At 40.8% G+C, this 19,427-nt stretch overlaps 1 protein-coding gene across 1 annotated transcript in view; it reads right to left on the bottom strand.

Annotated features, from left to right (window-relative positions):
• Nucleotides 1–2,479: 2,479 nt before the first annotated feature.
• LOC129026612 (uncharacterized) overlaps nt 2,480–19,427 on the bottom strand; it is a 45,297-nt gene continuing 28,349 nt past the window's right edge. The window contains exons 3-10 of the mRNA XM_063653149.1: nt 12,872–13,000; nt 12,314–12,423; nt 11,631–11,802; nt 10,431–10,606; nt 7,078–7,248; nt 6,591–6,694; nt 3,150–3,301; nt 2,480–2,615 (exon numbers count right to left, since the gene is read on the bottom strand). Of these exons, the coding sequence (XP_063509219.1) occupies nt 7,221–7,248; nt 10,431–10,606; nt 11,631–11,802; nt 12,314–12,423; nt 12,872–13,000 (615 nt within the window). The 3' untranslated portion in view covers nt 2,480–2,615; nt 3,150–3,301; nt 6,591–6,694; nt 7,078–7,220. The remainder of the gene's footprint in view (nt 2,616–3,149; nt 3,302–6,590; nt 6,695–7,077; nt 7,249–10,430; nt 10,607–11,630; nt 11,803–12,313; nt 12,424–12,871; nt 13,001–19,427) is intronic.

The raw sequence follows: 19,427 nt of genomic DNA, 5'->3' as shown, positions 1-19,427 counted from the left end.
CGGTGTGTGACTGTAATCCCAGCTACTCGGGAGGCTGAGACACGAGGAGCACTTGAACCCAGGAGGCAGAGGTTGCAGTGAGCTGAGATCGTGCCACTGTGCTTCAGCCTGGGCGACAGAGTGAGACTCTGTCTCAAAAAAATAAAATAAAAAATAAAGAGAAAGGGATTTGAATAGACACTTCTCCAAAGAAGATATACAAATGGCCAACAAGCACAAACATGTAAAGAAGCTCAATGTCATTCGTCATTAGTGAAATGCAAATCAAAATCACAATGAGATGCCACTTCACACCCACTAGGATGGCCTTAATCCAAAAAAACAAACAAAAAAAGAAAACCACAAAAAATAGTGTTGGCAGGGAAGTAGAGAAACTGGAACCCTGCAATCCTGCCCACTGGTGGTGGGAATGTAAAAATGATACGGCACTGTGGAAAAGTTTGGTAGTTTCTTAGTAAGTTACACACAGTTGTACCATATGACCCTGTAATTCCAGTCCTAGGTGTATAATCAAAAGAACTAGAAACAAGTGTTCAAACAAGTATTTGTATATAAATGTTCCTAGCAGCACTATTCACAAAAGTCAAAAGGCAAAACCAACCCAAATGTCCATCAACAGATAAATGAATAAACAAAATGTTATATATTCATACAATGAAATCTTTTTCAGCCATAAAAATAAAGTACTGATATATACCAAATGAAATAACCCAGACACAAAGGCCACAAATGGGATGATTCCATTTATATGAAATATCCAGGATATGCAAATCCATAGACAGAGAAAGCAGATTTGTGACTATCAGGGGCTGGAGAGCAGGGTGAGTCAGGACTGATGGCTAAATGGGGTGTATTTATAGTGATGAAAAAGTTCTACAACTAGACAGTGGTGATGACTCTAGAAAATTGTGAATATACTTAATACCGCTGAATTGCGATGTTAAAACGCTACATTTTCTGCTATTTGTGTCTTACCATAATTTACAAAAAGCTTAAAAAAAAAAAAAAAAGAAATCAAAGCAAAATCTTGACGTTTTCCCAAAGGCTCTCAAGCCGGTGCAGACCTACCAATCAGGCGCAGTGCCATCTGAGCGAGGGCCAGCGTGCTGGAATTGAGCAGGAGGTCGACGTTGTTTGTGCCGTGCTGCAGGGTGAGCATGCTGAGCATCACCAGGAGGAAGCGGGCTTGCGGGATGGTCCCCAGGCTCGGTCCTGACACGTTCTCATTGGTGATGGTTTGCAGGGGAACCGGCTGGATACCTAATAAGCATTGACACCCACTGACATTTCTTGTGATGGATACAAGAATAAACGTAACGCAGAAAGCACGGGCTATTACTTTAAACATCTGACTAATAGGCATTGACACCCACTGACATTTCTTGTGCGTGGATACAAGAATAAACGTAACGCAGAAGGCACGGGTGATTACTCTAAACTTCTGACTATTTTTCAGTGGTTTCCACAGAGTGGGCAGCTCTGTCATGCTGCACGATGGGTCTACCCCCTGTATTCTGTGCACAGGTCGTTCCATCTGTCTACAGGACTTAGCATGTTGCTCTCTGAATACACTGGTGCCCTATTCCATTCCTTCCATTTCAAATGTAAAAGTTATGTCTCACTTTTCCTCCACAAAACCAATCCAATCAACTCTCTGTAGATGCTCAAACTATACAGAAAATAAATATTAATATAGGACACAGACACTTTAGGATATGTGGTGATACACATAAAAATGTAAAAATGTAAAAATGTTATACTAGAGTACTTCAACATTGTGTCTCCTGCTAAATTTTAAAGTTTTGTTTAAAATCTGAGAAAGCTGACAGCAGCATAGATTATACAAGTACAAAGTACAAACACAGTCTTCTCAAAAGCAAAAATTGGCATTTGCAAGTTTCCACAACATATAATTAAAGGCAAACTATAAAATAACATTGATGCAACTGTTGACTCACCAAACTCTTTAAATTTGGCACTGGCATCCATCAAAACATTTCGAATGTTCTGAACAGCCCAAGCATACAGCTTGCCAAAGGTGACTTCCAGCAGCATCCGATTAAAAGGTGGGATCAAATCAACATCCTTTAAACAATCAGTAAGAGGTTCCCTTTCAAATAAAGATAAAGAATTTGACTCAGGACACTGCCAGACTTCTAACTGTTACAGAACAACATTTTGTTGCCACAGCTTCCTTAATTAAGAAAAAAATATGCTAACGTTTTACCCTATATCGATCCCCTCAGGAATAAGTCTTTGCCATCCACAAAACATCACGTACTGCACAGATAGAAGTAAGAAATTCTTGCTCACCAGTTTTAAAATTGTATCTATCCCTTCCAGGCGAATCTCTGCTCTCTCCAACTGCAAAATATCAATGCATACAGTTAAGTGTTATGTATATTACCCAATGCAGACATGCATTTCTCATCAAATGTTACCTGTTTTAGTAGACACTTTCTCATTTTTTCCACATCCACCGGTTCCGCCTTAAGGGCAAATTCAGCAATTGTACTGAGGAGTGGAGACTGCGGATAAAGACCCTGCACATTCTGCTTCAACCACTTGTATTTGTGAACACCTGTAACAGTACTCAACAGCAGCTGCCATTTGTCCTAACAAAGGAAAACCATTTTCATCATTTGTCTACCCTATTTAATATTAAACTGTGCTCTAAAAGTTATTCAAGTAAAATATAAATAATGCTCATAGGTTTAAATTGGTTAAAATGTTAAATTTAGTCATTAATACATGGTTTTAAAACTATGCTATAAATATAAGTGAATTTATAATCTCTATACTAATATATGTTGGAACAGGCTAGCTTGGCATACAAAGTTAAGTTATGGTTCATTTTAATGGCCACAGGGCCCAGCACTGTTTCTGGAACAAAGAATATATTTAAGGAAGGAATGGTGAATAATTAATGATACAATCTAGTACCAAAAATAAAAGGAAACCCTTCTCCAGCTACAGCTCTGACCAAGACATCATAAGTCAAGTTCATGAAGCATCACTGGGGCCATATTTCTAACAATCGCCCGTCCCTCCCTCTGGATGCTCAGGTACAGAGGTACGAGACTGTGGATTCCTTTGCTATGTGCTATGATTCTATTCAGCCAACCTCAGAATCACAGAAAATACTGCACCTTGGGTGATTTAATTGCAATGGGTCTCTTGTCCACATTTATTGGACTGTGAGGCAAAATGCAAGCTTCTTCTAAATCACTCCATTTCCAATTTTTTCTTCATCATCTATAGATTCTGGCTTCTTAGGAACTGTGTTTTAAAACATCATTCACTATAAAAATCATATACTTAAATATTAATTTTAAATTAAGAAATACTTAGATTTACATGAAGGACAAATATTTCATTCAAATAAACATCTGAACAACATTATAAATTGCAATGCTCAACAACAAGAGTGAAATGATCACCCTGGCAGAACAAAAAGACAAAGTGAGAGTGCGACGAGGGGAGAAGCCCCGAAGCAGGGGAAGCCCGGCAGCCAGCAAGCTCTTCCTCAAGTGCCAGAGAGTGAACATTTGAGTCTTTCAGGCCATGCAGTCTGTTGCAAATACTCAACTCTGCTGCTGCAGCACAAAAAGTAACCACAGATAAAGCAATAGGTGTGGCCGTGCTCCCGTAAAACTCTATTTATGGTGCTACAATTTTAGCTTCATGTAGTTTTCATGTGTCAAAAATAATATACTTCTTTTAATTGTTAAAAAACGATTTCAAACTGGAAAAAAAAAAAAAAGGTCTTAGTCCATGGGCAACACAAAGCAAGCAAGAGGTGGAATTTGGCCCACAGTTCCTGGCTTGTCCGCCCTGGTCCAGTTCAGTGGTTCTGTTAGTGTGTAACTGAATCAATTGAATTCACTGTGATATGTGGAATTTCCTCCCTATATTTTATCTCTTTTAAAATTTTTGGTCTAAATCTCCTCAGCATATAATATAAAAAATAAGCAACATGATAATACACCTGGGCAGTAAAGAGCTAACATAGCAGGCCAGGGTTGCTCAGACCCTGCAAATTCCCAAGGAAGGTCTGTCCCTTCATGATTGGTCCTTGTTCTAGGAGCTGAGCTCTGAGCCCTTGGAACACCCTGCCTGATAAGTTTTTTGGTATACCTGACACCCAGGACCTTGTGGCAGTGGTCTGGCCAGGTAGTTTATGCTAATGATGTGACTTGCGAGGGACCACTTGTTTTTGCACTGGGGCACTGGAGTCTGAGTAATTGAGGTCAGTCACATGGGCACTGCCTGCATATGTGACTGGCCCCCAACAAAAACTCTAGACTCGAGGCTCAGGTGCGCTGGCCCGGTTAACATTTCTTCACACATGATGTGACACACTTGCTGGGAGAGCTAAGCACATGCACGTGACACCACTGGGGAGAGACACTAAAGCTTGTGCCTAGTTTCCTCTGGACTTCCCTCCATGCACCCTTCCCTTTGCTAATTTTAATCTGTATCCTTTTTGCGGTAAAAAAACACAGCTGTGAGTATAACAGCTCTTCTGAGTCGTTTTAGTGAATCATCAAGCCTGAGAGAAGGCTCGGGGATCCCTGACACAGCAACAGGAATATTAATCACTTAATCTTTTCAAGTTACTTAATTTCCAAAAAAAAGAAAACCAGCTTGAAACAGCACACAATAAATCTATAAACCCACAAGAAACTCTAAAAGTGACAGTGTGGGCTCAGCACCCACGGATATGAGATGGCAAATGGTGGAGTCTCTCTCCCTCATGCTGAGGCAGCCTGTCTCCTGGGCCCGGGCTGAGTTCCTGCATGCCTGGGTTAAAGGAATCGCAGCAGTGTGACTGCTGTTACTTCCTGATCCAGAGCACCCCTCGGATCCAGACAGGCTGTTATGGTGTAGGGTTTGTTCAGGAACAATCAAATTAGGATGGCTTCTAAAACACTTTAGTCTTTCATAAGCTTATTGTTCAAAACACCCATCAGAAACTCAGTAATTAATACTGTTCAATAAGCAGGTTTGTGAGTAAATCAGTATAAGTCTTAAGAATATGATCAGAGGCCAGGCGCGGTGGCTCACGCCTGTAATCCCAGCACTTTGGGAGGCCGAGGCAGGCAGATCACGAGGTCAGGAGATCAAGACCATCTTGGCCAACATGGTGAAACCCCGTCTCTACTAAAATACAAAAATTAGCCAGGCGTGGTGGCACGTGCCTGTAACCCCAGCTACTTGGAAGGCTGAGGCAGGGGAATCGTTTGAACCTGTGAGGCGGAGGTTGCAGTGAGCTGAGATCGCGCCACTGCACTTCAGCCTGGCGATAGAGCAAGACTCCGTCTCAAAGAAAAAAAAAAGGATATAATCAGAAATTTCTGTAGTTTATTTATAATCACAAGTGACTAAATTCTAAGCATTTTTATTCAAATTTGGATTTAATGCAAAAAGATTTTTCTGTACCCTTACACAGCTACTTCCAGGAAAATGTCAGTAACTCTTTTAGCTTCCCTTTATAATTCTCCATGTATCAGAATACTCAATATTTCCAAACAAAAAACATGTCTTTAGAAGAACGGCAATAAGTTTAAATGTTCCCATTACATCTCATTACCAGGATAACTAATAAAATAAAAACACTTCCTTGTTCCCATCAATTTAGTAAAGATTATTTACATTTTCAACATCAATTTACTAGTAATCAAATCATACCACACTCAATTCCTAAACTGCCTCATTGTCTGATTGCTTGGAAAAATAAGCGAGATTTCTGTGCCCAAGTAACAGCAGATACCACATAAACCCACATGCCCAATAAAGCAGGCAGCAACCACACAGCCCAACTGCAGAAAAACTAAAGCACAGATACGTGATTTGGCTAGAATATTCCTTAGGAATCAGTTTCCAAAGTGACTGTACACCACGCTTCAGAAAGTATAATGAATTGTTACATGCACAAAGAACACACTGGGCAACAAAACTATGACAAGTATTCGATGACAAGTATTAGTGGACTGTGACCACACATGTAGAGGAAATGAAATTTATTCTAACAAAAATCTGAAAAAAGCAAGAGTTCAACTTTTCCAGTCACAGAAGATATTTACAGCAAAGTTAATTCTCCCCTTCATAAAATGCTTTAAGCCCTGCCCTAATGGCATTTAATACATTTTATTACTTGTGGATACCTAGAAAGCTAATCCCAATATATAAATTCTATGTGTTCGTGAATACATAGTAAGGACAAATTTCTATTGTAAAGAATTACACCTGTACATAGTTCTTCCCAAAAAATACATACCTCAAGATAATAAGCCATTCCAAATTTCTACATAAGACCAAAGTTTAACCTCTTTTCTTGTGGAACACTGTCTATATTTCTCACAATTGATCATTTAAAAAACAATCTTTCAAGACCAGTACATCACAGATCTCAACAAGAATAAATGTAAATTCATTTATGACAAAACTTCTAAAGGATCTTTATATTTATCTCTAATGCCCCCCAAAAGACTCAGATATCAGTACTTCTAGATCCAAATATTCCTATCACAAACACACAGAGGGTATCCCCTGCTATCCTCTGCATCACTCAAGGCATACAGCCTCACCTCCAAATATTGGCCAACACAAAACGCGTGCATGGATTCCCGAGTGTCTTCAAACTGCAAAGCAGCTTCCAAAGCTACCACTGGGTCTTCCCCTGCAAACTGAGCTGAAACAAAAAGGGAAAAAGCAACGTGAGTTCAATTCAGCTTGCCTGGAGAGCTATAGGAGAAATAGTGAGTAGGAAATAAGTTAGGTGCTTAACTCAAAAGTGAGGGTTACCAGAGTATAATGACCTCCCACTGTCTCCCAGGGTTGCCTGGGCCGACTCAGAACTTGAAATGAGTTCCAAGTATTAAAACAAAAATGCATAATGAGAGGAAATTCTTCAAATGTGCTCAATTTGTTGATAAGACAGACACCAAAGCCACCGATACATTAAAGTATGCGGGGGCTGGCACAAAACTAAAGAAATCATTTATAAGCCAAATACTCTGCTTAGAATGATACAGGCTGTAACTTTTAACCAGGAAATAAGAAGTGTAATCTTACCAAGAATACTATTTCCTGTTAACGACTGTGTCTGGAAGTCCTTTATATCATATACTTTCCCGTCAATCACAGTCCAGAAACCTCCATCTTTATTATGGTTCTCCAAATCAGCTTTGCGTATAAGTGTCACTTCCTCATTATTTCTACAGTTCTGACCTGTAAAAAATGACTCTGTATATACATAAACCAGAATCAGTCCATCGATCAATCAACAGGTAAAATGAAAAGAACTGTGTGAAAGAACTACAGCAGAAATAAAAAAATCCACAATCACAATGGGAGAAATACATATCTAGCTCTGAAACTAATACCACACATACAAATTCTATTAAATATAGAATGCTTTAAAAAAAAATCTAGGCAGCACGAATATCAAATCGGGCCATGCCAGGCCACAGAGCAAATCTCAACAGATTTCAAAGAAATAAAGTTACAGAGCATGTGTGCTGACTACAATGCAGTTAAATTAGAAATAGGTTTTCAAAAATTCATTCAAAATAAAATAAAAATGACTGTATATACAGAAAATAAAAATATTCACCCACATATTTGAAAATTATAAAATACACTCATAAGTAACCCAAAATTCTAAGAAAAAATGACTATGAAAATTAGAAAATGTGTTCAATTAATAATCAAAATACTGCAGATCAAAATTGGTGACATACAACTAAATGCATGCTTGAGGGCATTTCTGCCTTTAAATGTGTATATTAGAGGGAAAAAGCTAAAAAAGAAAAGAAACACCAAATCAATAAAAGTCTATTAGTTCATAAAAATACTCAAAAAAAGAAAACCTGAGTGGTGGTCACCTATGCAAGTGCTAGGATACCAACTCAATATTACGAAAAATAGTTAAAGGGAGGTGGCAGTTCAAGAAGTCAAGCTTAGACTATGTCCTTCCTGTACACATTGTACCTCCTGCTAACCAGACAGCAGAGGGCAAGGTTGGTGGGGATTTTATAGAGGACACGCAACACATGAATTCCCTGGTCTAGTTCACAGAACTAAAGCGGGAGCCACCCAGCACTACAGGCCTCCTGAGCCAACAGAAAGCATGCAGCATGACTCCAGACATAACACCGCCCTAATGAGCCTGAATTCAAATCCAACCAAACCTCTAGATCTAACCAGCAGATTAATGGAACTAACAGAAGAACATGTTGGTCTAGAATAAGAGAAAGCAATCAACCAAATTCAGAAAATGTGAAGTTCTCCAAAATAACCAACCTGCTTCTTTGAAAAAGAAAATGGTATGATCAGAGACAGGGAGAGGAGGGCCTGGAGCCATGCTGTTTGGGGAAAGACACTGGAAGCATATATTAAGCAATGCCAATATGCAGAACATGCTCAGGTCCTAATTCAAAATTACCATCTAAAAAAGGCATTTTTGAGATAGTCCAGGAAAATGTAACATGGACTGCAGGTTAGATTAAGGAATCACTGTTAATCTTATAAAACAGGATAATGATATTGTAGGGTTTTTTTTTTAAATCCTTATCATTAAGAGGTAAAATGCCTTAAAATATTTTAAAGACAGAGTTATGCTTTAAAATAATCCAATCAGGCAGGTGCGGTGGCTCACACCTGTAATCCCAGCACTTTGGGAGGCCGAGGCGGGCAGATCATGAAGTCAGCAGATCGAGACCATCCTGGCTAACACAGTGAAACCCCATCTCGTACCACACCGTATTACCTCATTTAACAGATATGATGAAGCAACTGAACAGGCTATTTTTCCATTTCCATTGCATTTCAACAGAGCCCACTAAAAAGTAGTATAAATGGCCCTTAAATACTAATATATTTTAAAACGCTCAAACTATATCGAAGTCACCACTTTCTGCCTAAGCAGGCAAAATCCCAAAAGCCCACACACAAGGCTGGGAGGCCAGCAGCCCTATTGGTGGTGAGAGAAATCAAGACGTACAGGAGCAATCTGGTGACAACCAGCCCACACTAGATGCATCCCCACCTGTGCATGTGCACAGGCACACAGGCGTGCACACATGGAGGACACATGTCCCAGGTCAGGCCTTGCAGAACTATTTGTGTTTTTTGTTTTTGTTGTTTTTGTTTGAGATGGAGTTTCACTTTCGTTGCCCAGCCTGGAGTGCAGTGGCACGATCTCGGCTCACTGCAACCTCTGCCTCCCAGGTTCAAGCGATTCTCCTGCCTCACCCTCCCGAGTAGCTGGGATTACAGGCATGTGCCACCATGCCCCGCTAACTTTTGTATTTTTTAGTAGAGACGGGGTTTCTCCAAGTTGGCCCGGCTGATCTCAAACTCCCAACCTCAGGTGATCCACCCACCTTGGCCTCCCAAAGTGCTGGGATTACAGGCGTGAGCCACCACACCCGACCCTCAGCACTATTTGTATAGCAACATTGTGGCAATAAGCCCAAGTGTCCACCAATAAGAGACTCACTAAAGAAAGATACATAAAAGACACATCCACACACTGAAGACTAAGCTGCTTTATAAACACAAAGAGCGACACTCTGATAAAATACTCCAATATATATGGTTAGTAAAAAAAAAAACAAGCAACAGAAGTAATGCAACATGCTACCACTAGCGTACTCATTCCAGAGAACAAGGAGGTTACAGAGGAGACTGAAAAGTCAGAGGCAGCAGGTGGGAAATGGGTGGAAGGCGTGGGCGGGGAAGCGACAGTGTGTCTCTGCCTAGGTTTGATTTTTGAACCACGTGACTGTATTCCTTTTTTTTTTAATGACTGTAAAACAAAATAAATGCTCTTCATACTAGAAATAAAATGTTAGCAAAATCTGCATTCAAAACTAGGATTACTGTTCTACACTGACAAAGTTCACTACCATTAGCAAAAGCAGTTTTCTCATTGACATAATGAGATACAACAGCGTGCATGAGGTCCTCAGCAGGCCTGCACCCTACAGGTGCTCCACACGTGCAAATCACTACTATTACCATTACTATTACATAACAGATATAATATATAATTATACTGTCACTGCTATAACCAGCATTACATACTAACACAGCCCACGTTCAGAGTATAAAGAAGGCTGTGGAACCCCCTGCAGAAGGTGGGAGGGCCTGGGACTGTGGATAAAGGGGAGCTCTTTGGGACTGTGCCACCTGAACCTGGAACCTGGGCCCCCAGGTTGGGTCCCCAGGCCTGTGTGCCTCAGCTTGCTCATCATTCACTCTCAACACGGATAACACCTTCAACTGCAAACATGTTTAAAAAGCACAGGCCAGCTCCCCCTACCAATACCAGAAAAAGCAAGTCTCCACACAGGCCCAGGATGAGAACCTACAAGTGGTACTAGCTACAAAACACATGGAGAACAGGGTTCTTGCACACACACCTTATGAGATGTTGGAGAGCTATACGGCAAAGGCATCTACAGGGTGTAGCCAGACGGTCTAAAAGGGCCGTGACAACAACCGCCATTTGTTGCAGATCAATGGCAAGCTCATTGTCTTGTGGAAGGGTGAGGTACCTCAGGAAACTCTCACTGGGGCTCAGAGGGCCAGACAAAAGCTAGAAAGGAAAAGTAAACAAACATTCAGAAATGGTGGGAAAAATTAAAGTAACACAGTTAGCCTTTACCCACTCTTTATATGTTGGTATTGACTCATTTGACCCATCAAATGACAATGCTGATGATATAGTTATACTATACAGCTACGTATTTGTGCAGCATATAAACTGTGTAAATGTCTAAATTTGCGGTATACATGTACACAACATTGACTGTGCGTGTATACATTTATGATACCACAGGTAAGTTGAATCCACACAGATTACTAACATGAGCAAACCACCCTACAGGCCTAGGAGCCCTGGAGAAAGGCAGAAGCACCTCTGTGGGAACCCAGCACAGCATCTCAAGCTGGCCTCGAAATCTAAAACCAAAACCTTTATTTTAATCTAAACATTGCCCACTCTGGAGAACGCCGACTTTCATTTGCAAATTAAATCATAGTTCTAATTCTTCTAAAGGCAGAAGAGTCCTATTATCATTAGCTTAAAGACTGCCAAATAATAGAAAAATTAAACCAAAGCATGATATTGAAATGCCTAAGACTTTCCCAAAAAGATGCAAAATCCAACTTGTACTTGACCTGTAAAGACCAGCAGTCCTGGAGGTTTATGCCCAGGGCCCCACACGCCTGCTCCTCCCCCAGCTCGGCGTCCACACCTGTTAAGGGGGGAGCTGGTACTAAACAGAGTGATAGCTCAGGTGACATGCCCTGCACAGAGCCCAGTACATAGGAAGGACCAACAAAGCAGGCCGCTCTTTTCGTCATTCTTTTCTGGTATTGATTTAAAAGTGCGTGTTTCAAGCTTGGTTCTGTGCTGACAAGGAAGTCGGCGCTCACTGATCCGAGTCTTCTCCACAAACAAGTGACCTCCTATACCTGTCTAACCTGACTCACTGCTGTTACCACCAAACACACACATGCCAGAGAAAAACACTGCCGCGGACACACACGCTGGTCTTGCGTGAAAAATAAGTAGACTCAAGTGCCACCTACACACAAAGTTCCATCATGACACTCACGTACATGTCGCCATTGGAGTGACGCATATCCTTCCTGCAAATGATGCTCTGGAACCTTTGCAGCAAGGGCAAAAGTGGGGCACTGGTGCCCTGGGCAGAACGCTCATTGTCAGTCTCCTGTGCCCCGCTGTCCCACAGCTGAAGCAACAACAGGATGGCAGACAACATTTGGCTAAAGGAGAAAACATATTTATTCCTTGTAAAAACAGATTAACTTCTTTTCTTCATGGTTGATCAAAAATAAAAGCAAACAGCTAGATAGAAGTGAAGCAATACTTGGGATATTAAAGGAAATGAAAGTAAAGCCGTGGTAATTAAATCACTGAATTGACACCGAGACTTTAGCATAAGACATTGCCTTCTGCTGATAGGAAAGACCAGTCAAGAAGCTCAAAGAGCACGTTTACATGGAACTTCTAGGATCTTAAATTCATGGAATAAAAATAATTAAATGAGAAAAACTGAAAGAAAAAAAAAGAACAGTTCCCAGGCTAGAAAACTGAGCATAAAAGAGGAAGAGAAGAAAAGGTAAAGAGAGAGCAAGCTCTGGGACATGGTTCTCTGGTTACAGAGCACCACATCTGCTGCAGTCACACACGATTTAGTGAAATGCACACAACGCAACAGGTATTTGGACACAGAGGTGCTTCCCCAAAGCATTTCCAGTCTGCGGCAGCCCTCACCTCAACGTGCCTCTCTGCACAGCCAGCTCCAGCAGGATGGCCAGGGCCAAGTGCTGGTCCTGCAGGGGGATGCTTCTGGCCCTTTCGTGCCTGGTGTTCCATGAACATCCCTGAAATGAAAGCAGTGGATGCAGGAACAAAGCGACCTCCAGAAAGACAGTATGCTTACAATCACACTTAACATGTTTACTACACACTCCCTCCCAAGGAAGGATATATTTTTAATATTTAGAATCAAGTTTCTGAGACTTGCTACTCAAATTTTTCAGAGATTTTTAAAGTATACAATTAACTTACAGAAATGTATTTTATTTAAAGTGTTCATTCAGATACTATATTACAGTAGATGACATACTCCAAGTGTGTGAAGCATGAAATAATTTATCTCATTATCCAAAACATAAGCAGAAGAATAGCTATCTTTTCCAGTTTCAATGATGTGTAAGACTATACCAGTATCAACCTCCTCCTACAGAATTAGAGAACCAATTTCTAAAACCACCTGAGGATCTGGAGGCAAAATGTCTACACTAATTTCTATCTCTGATCAAAGATTACCTGGTTGCTTACTCCATACCCAGCTCTCCAGAATTGACTTGGCCCTATATACAGGTGCAGGAGTTTCATCTTTTTTCTCTTTGTCATCCAGATCTTCTTTCTTTGTTCCACTTGATTCGACACTATCATCTGCAGAATTAAAATTTTTTTAATCTGTAATCGCTTTTCAGAATGCCATACCATTAGTCTCTGCAAATGTCCCTCCCCGAAAAGTTACAACACACATCATTAACTGAATGTTTGACAACTTAAAAATAAAATACATCAATCATACCTCTAACAGATCCAGTATAATTTTCATAAACAAACCAATATATCAGCCAGGAGTGGTGGCTTACGCCTGTGATCCCAGCACTCTAAGAGGCCGAGGCGGGTGGATCATGAGGTCAGAAGATGGAGACCATGTTGGTTAACACGATGAAACCCTGTCTCTACTAAAAATACAAAAAAATGGCCAGGTATGATGGTGGACGCCTATAGTTCCAGCTACTCGGGAGGCTGAGGCAGGACCATGGCGTGAACCTGGGAGGCAGAGCTTGCAGTGAGCTGAGATGGCACCACTGCACTCCAGCCTGGGCAACAGAGCAAGACTCCATCTGGGAAAAAAAAAAAAAAGAAACCAATATATCAAATTATTTAAAGTGTGTCTTCCAAAATGATATTTCATTAACTTCCTAGTAGATTTCACAACTGAGAAACTTAGTTTTTGATATTTACCTACTTCAATTTCACACCAATTGCTTTTATCCAGTGAGTCCCAGTGCTTGCGTACCCATGGGAAAATGGAGGGTGTAGAAAAGGAGTACAATTCAAAAATCTTTTAACTCTTTACAAGGCCCTACTCCACTGCCAACTGGGAAGCACTGCTATGCAGGGGCACTGTCACTGATAGCATCATTCAAGAGCACTGGGACAAAAAGGAAAAGCTGAGAAAAATGACTTTAGGCCACTGAATGTAAAGTTTCAGTCAAAAACAACTGTCATAAAACTCCTTACATAGTAAGCGAAGAGAAGAGAGAAATAACCTTAACCTTGAAGTCTAAACACCTTCCATCACAGAAGGCTGTGACTAAACATCTAAACAACATAATTAGAAAAATGTATCTCAGTCGGTGAAAGACATGATATCCCATCCAGATTACAAATAATGAGTATCTAAAAATCTCTAAGGAAACAGTTCCTCTGTTTACAACATTTCTGACACCAAATGTATGGAATTTTGCACCAAGCAATTCTCCAGTTCTCTGCGACACCCAGCTGTGTGTCCCACAGTGCAATTCAATTCTGAAACTAACTACCTAGAATTAGCACAGACCCCACAGGTTAATAACAGCAGAGAAAAGGTGAATGCTGAAAAAAATATCCAAAGAACTAATGGCTGAAAACTTCCTAGGTTCGGCAAATGACATAAACCTAGGCAGATTGAAGAATCTGTGCAAAGCCCACACAAGATAAATCCTAAAGGAAGCCATGACGAGGCACATCATAATCAGCTGCTAAACACTAAGGACAAAACCTTTTGAAAAGTGCCACAGAAAGTAGATATAGAAGAATGTCTTTTGTGGCCTGAAATTAAGACCAAATATTATGTGCTGCCTTGAGATCGGTAAAATCAAGAAGGCCTCAATAGCCTAACCACAAGGTCTCCCTGGAGCTCTGCTCTCAGGTATAAGATCCCAAAGCCAAACAACCTCCTTATCATTGGAGACCCGACCCCAGCCTGCTCATCCCTGCCGGCCCAGAGATATTCAAACAAGCCAATCACATCACCCTCCTGTTACTACAAAATATGTCTCCCACAGCCCCTGGTGGTTCACTCTGTTCCCAAGTGCAGCCCCCATGTGGCATGCGGTCTCCCCCACCCCCAGGGCTGTGAGCATGTGTGACTAATAAACTGCTATTTCATCTGTGCAGTGTCGGTGTCCTATGTTCAGCCATCCCATATCCCTAGGGCAGGCATCTTCTAGGGTTATAAACAGAACTTTAATCAACCTCTCCTTGGTTATTTCACTGGTTCCATGATACAGCTTTTTCTGTGCAAAAGATCTGAACAGGAACTTCACAGAGGATACAAGAGTGGCAAAGAAGAACATGATATTCAGCATCGTTAGCCATTACGGAAGTGCAATTAAAACCGCAATGAGATCCCACTAGACTTGTTAGAATGGCTCAATTGAAAAACACTGGTAACATCAAGTGCTAACAAAGACACAGAGCAACAGAAACGTGACAGATTGCCAGTGGGAATGCAAGCTAAAACAGCCTCCAGTTTACCAAGGTAGACACCTCATGTCACAGAATACAGAGTAGAACCCAGCCAGGAACACAGCTCAGGTGAGAACACAGGTGCTGGCTCTAAATGCCACACTCTGCCCTCTGTGTGTGTGTGTGTGTGTGTGTTGTGTGTGTGTGGTCACTAACCACAGCCCACTGGCCAAACCCAGCCCACAGCCTCTTTGTGTATGGTCTGAATGCAGAGAAAGTATTTTACTTTTGTTGTTGTTTTGAGACAGAGTCTTGGCTCACCACAACCTCTGCCTCCCAGGTTCAAGCGATTCTCCCAGGTTCAAGTGATTCTCGTGCCTCAGCCTCCGAGGAGCTGGGATTACAGGCATGCATCACCATGCCCGGCTAATTTTTTGTTTTTAGTAGAGATGGGGTTTCACCATGTTGGCCAGGCTGGTCTTGAACTCCTGACCTCAGGTGATCCACCTGCCTCGGCCTCTAAAAGTGCTGGGATTACAGGTGTGAGCCACCATGCCCGGCCACCGTATTTTATATTTTTTAATAATTGAAAAACAATCAAAAGGAAAACAGTGTTTTGTGACTTGCAAACATTCTGAGGACTTCATCTTTTGTGTCCATAAATAAACTTTACAGAATGAACGTCCCCTGCCCGCTGACGCAGTATTGTCTGTGGCTACTTTGGCACTACAGCTGCAAGGTCCCATGGCTATGACAGAGACCATAGGGTCCATTGAGGCCTTAAAATATTTACTATCTGGCCCTTTAGAGAAAGTAGGCCACCCCTACCCTACATCTGGCTATAAATTTTACACATTTGACAAATTCTGAGACCCTGTCTCAGAAAATAAGATAAAATATTCATAGTCTTAATAATGGAAAACAAAAACATTTATTGAATGTCAAAACATCTCCCTAACACCCCGAATCAGTTGGGATCTACATAAAGAACAATTACGCTCTGCTTTCTAACCATGATTTTTAAAAGAACAAAGGACAAAAAAATTCATGAAATGTGAGCCAGCCATGGTGGCTCATGCCTGTAATCCCAGCGCTTTGGGAGGCCAAGGTGGGCAGATCATGAGGTCAGGAGTTCAAGACCAACCTGACCAAGATGGTGAAACTCCATCTTTATTAAAAATACAACAATTAGCTGGGCATGGTGGAGGGTGCCTATAATCCTAGCTACTCAGGAGGCTGAGGCAGAGAACTGCTTGAACCCAGGAGGCAGTGGTTGCAGTGAGCCAAAATCATGCCACTGCACTCCAGCCTGAGCGACAGAGCAAGACTCCCTCTGAAGAGGAAAAAACAAAAAAATTCATCAAATATAATGAATAAAACATATACTTTGGATTTTGCCATGTACTTAGCTTTTTTTCTTAGAGCACCTTTTAGAACTATTGTTTCACAGAAAACACTTTGGGAAATGTTTTAATTTATAAACAAATACTGGAGGGCTAGGAAGAAGAGGTTAAAACTTTTAAAAATATACAGAATGAATTACTGATACAATAAAAAAAAAAAAAGGTTGCTGATTCCTGTCTTGGAAGACACTGTCATGTGGACACTCTTAGCCTCAGCATCCACAGGTCCAGAAAGGGAAAATTTCAAGTCAGAGAGAATTCTCTATATATATACCATTTATTTGGAACATTCAGCCCTCAAGATCCCAACACCATGACCTCAGTTTCAACACAATTGTCTTTAGTCCTCATGTCACTGCTTTTGGTGCTGCCTGTTGTCAAGGCAGTGGAAGCCAGTGATGCAACTGCTCTCTCGTTAAAAGGTGTGGTTCTCAGTATTACAGGCATTTGTACTTGCTTGCGGGTATATGCACAAAAGAAAAAACTGAACAGATGTGACTTTGAAGGGCCTAATGAATGAAACCTCACTCCGAGAACCTTTGTGCTACTGAAACTAAATGTAAGCTTTGGTGTCTGAAAATTTCCAAGAATTAGTAAGTAAGAGAGTTTTACTTTCTGAGTTGACTCCATGAAATGGGAACAAATTGGTACACAAATGGATTTTGCCCAGAATCCTAGGAAATCACCACTGTTCAGTTGTAATCACTGCCTCCTAAATCAGTGAGTCTGTTCTCTGTATTTTATTAGACTTCTGTCATCTCCCAAGTTAATATTGTATTTAGATATCCAATAGTCAGCTAAAAAGGGAAACATTTATCTCTGGGAAGAAAAAAAATCATTTAGAAAAATGTATTCAGTGTATCTAATACTGAAATGGAGAAAAGACTTAATGTTAAAGGGAAAAAAAAACACTATAGACATTGACATAGAAAAGAGATTTAATGTTAAAAAAAAAACTTTATATTAACTGAGTAACACCTCCTGATGAGAAGTGCTATATTAAATATAAACCCAATATGTTGTTTAAAAAAAAAAAAGATGAAAATCAAAAGCACTATGCAGAATGAAAGAAGCCAGACACAGAAGAACCTAACTACATGATTCCATTTATGGAGTTCTAGAACAGGCACAATTTGTCAATGCTGGAGAAACATCAGGCCAGCTATTGCCTCTGGGAAGAAGGGGCAGGACACCAGAGAACTTTCTGAGCAAGAGTCATGATAAAGATATGGGTTACACAGGTTACATTTGTCAAAACTTGTGAAATGGTAAACTCAAAATAGATGCGTTTCATTATACATAAATTTTACCTGAAAGTCAAAAACAAAGTTAAACTAGAATCAATTACATACATGAGTGTCTAAGGAGCTAGGTGAGACAAACAGCAGATGGACAGACAGCAGGATGTGGAGCCAAATACAGTGGCAGAACATGGAGGTGGGTCTGCAGCCACTCATTGTACACGTCAGTTATTGTGTGTGTGTGTATGAATGTTTTCAAACAAATATAAAAAATAAATTAAAAAAAAACACGGGTAACTCTGCTTGACACTGAAACTGAAAAGAGAGACTAATACTTTTTCCCATGGTTTGTTTTGTGTTTTTTGTTTTTTTTTTTTTTGAGATGGAGTGTCACTCTGTCGCCCAGCCTGGAGTGCAGTTGCACAATCTCTGCTCACTGCAACCTCCACCTCCTGGCTTCAAGCAATTCTCCTGCCTTGCCCTCCCAAGTAGCTGGGATTACAGGCGCCCACCACTATGCCTGGCTAATTTTTGTATTTTGTAGTAGAGATGGGGTTTCACCATGTTGGCCAGGCTTGTCTCAAACTCCCAACCTCAAATGATCTGCCCACCTCAGCCTTCCCAAAGTGCTAGAATTACAGGCATGATCCACCGCACCTGGTCCCCATGTATTTTCAAGTGGACACCATTCCAATTCATTCCACAAAAGAAGAAATACTTGCCGGGTGCGGTGGATCATGCCTGTAATCCCAGTACTTTGGGAGGCTGAGGCGGGTGGATCACGAGGTCAGGAGATCGAGACCATCCTGGCTAATACAGTGAAACCCCATCTCTACTAAAATACACAAAAAATTAGCCAGGCGTGGTGGCGGGCGCCTGTAGTTCCAGCTACTCAGGAGGCTGAGGCAGGAGAATGGCGTGAACCTGGGAGGCGGAACTTGAAGTGAGCCGAAATCGTGCCACTGCACTCCAGCCTGGGTGACAGAGCAAGACTCCATCTCAAAAAAAAAAAAAAGAAGAAGAAATACTTTCTTCAGTCTAACGCTCTCCCAACTGAGCTATTTCAACTTAGAATAAATACTTTCTAAACTGGTAGCTTTATCCACATTGATGACTCTCAAGTAGGGGGACCAACAAACTTCAACAACGGTTCTCAACTAAGGATCTTTTCAGATTCAACAAGTTTAGGGTGTATACAAGCACCCATTTCTTTTAAACCTCAATGGGGACTCTGAAACACAGCCACTGTTAGGAACAACCTAATGATAGTATTATTGAGCATTCAAAATTACAATGCTAAATAACATTGTTCAATGGCATTTCCTTGCAGGCCAAAGGCTTCCAAAAAGTGTTTAATACACCCCCAAAGAACACCACAAATGCAGCAAGATGGTTTTGCAATAAAAATGCCTTCAAATCACATAAAACAATAAAATCCAGGCAGCTTGTATTAACTACCATTTTAGACAACAATCTCCAAAGTAAAAAGCAAAACTTCAAAGAGTTAAGCTCAAAGCTCTTGTTCCTATAGGACATTACAAAATTTCTATAAAATGCATTTTATAATGGTCTTTACAAAATAAAAAACACTAGTTAAAGTCCCTTACCTTTTCTAGGAGGGAGCTCTCCATTCTGGGTTGATTCAGTTCCAGTGTATACAATTTCTCCATCTTTAACCATTTCATTCCACAGACCACACAGCTCATT

This window comes from Pongo pygmaeus, chromosome 16 (assembly GCF_028885625.2).
Source record: "Pongo pygmaeus isolate AG05252 chromosome 16, NHGRI_mPonPyg2-v2.0_pri, whole genome shotgun sequence".
Taxonomy (NCBI): Eukaryota; Metazoa; Chordata; class Mammalia; order Primates; family Hominidae; genus Pongo; species Pongo pygmaeus.
This window is presented reverse-complemented; position numbering and strand designations above follow the sequence as displayed.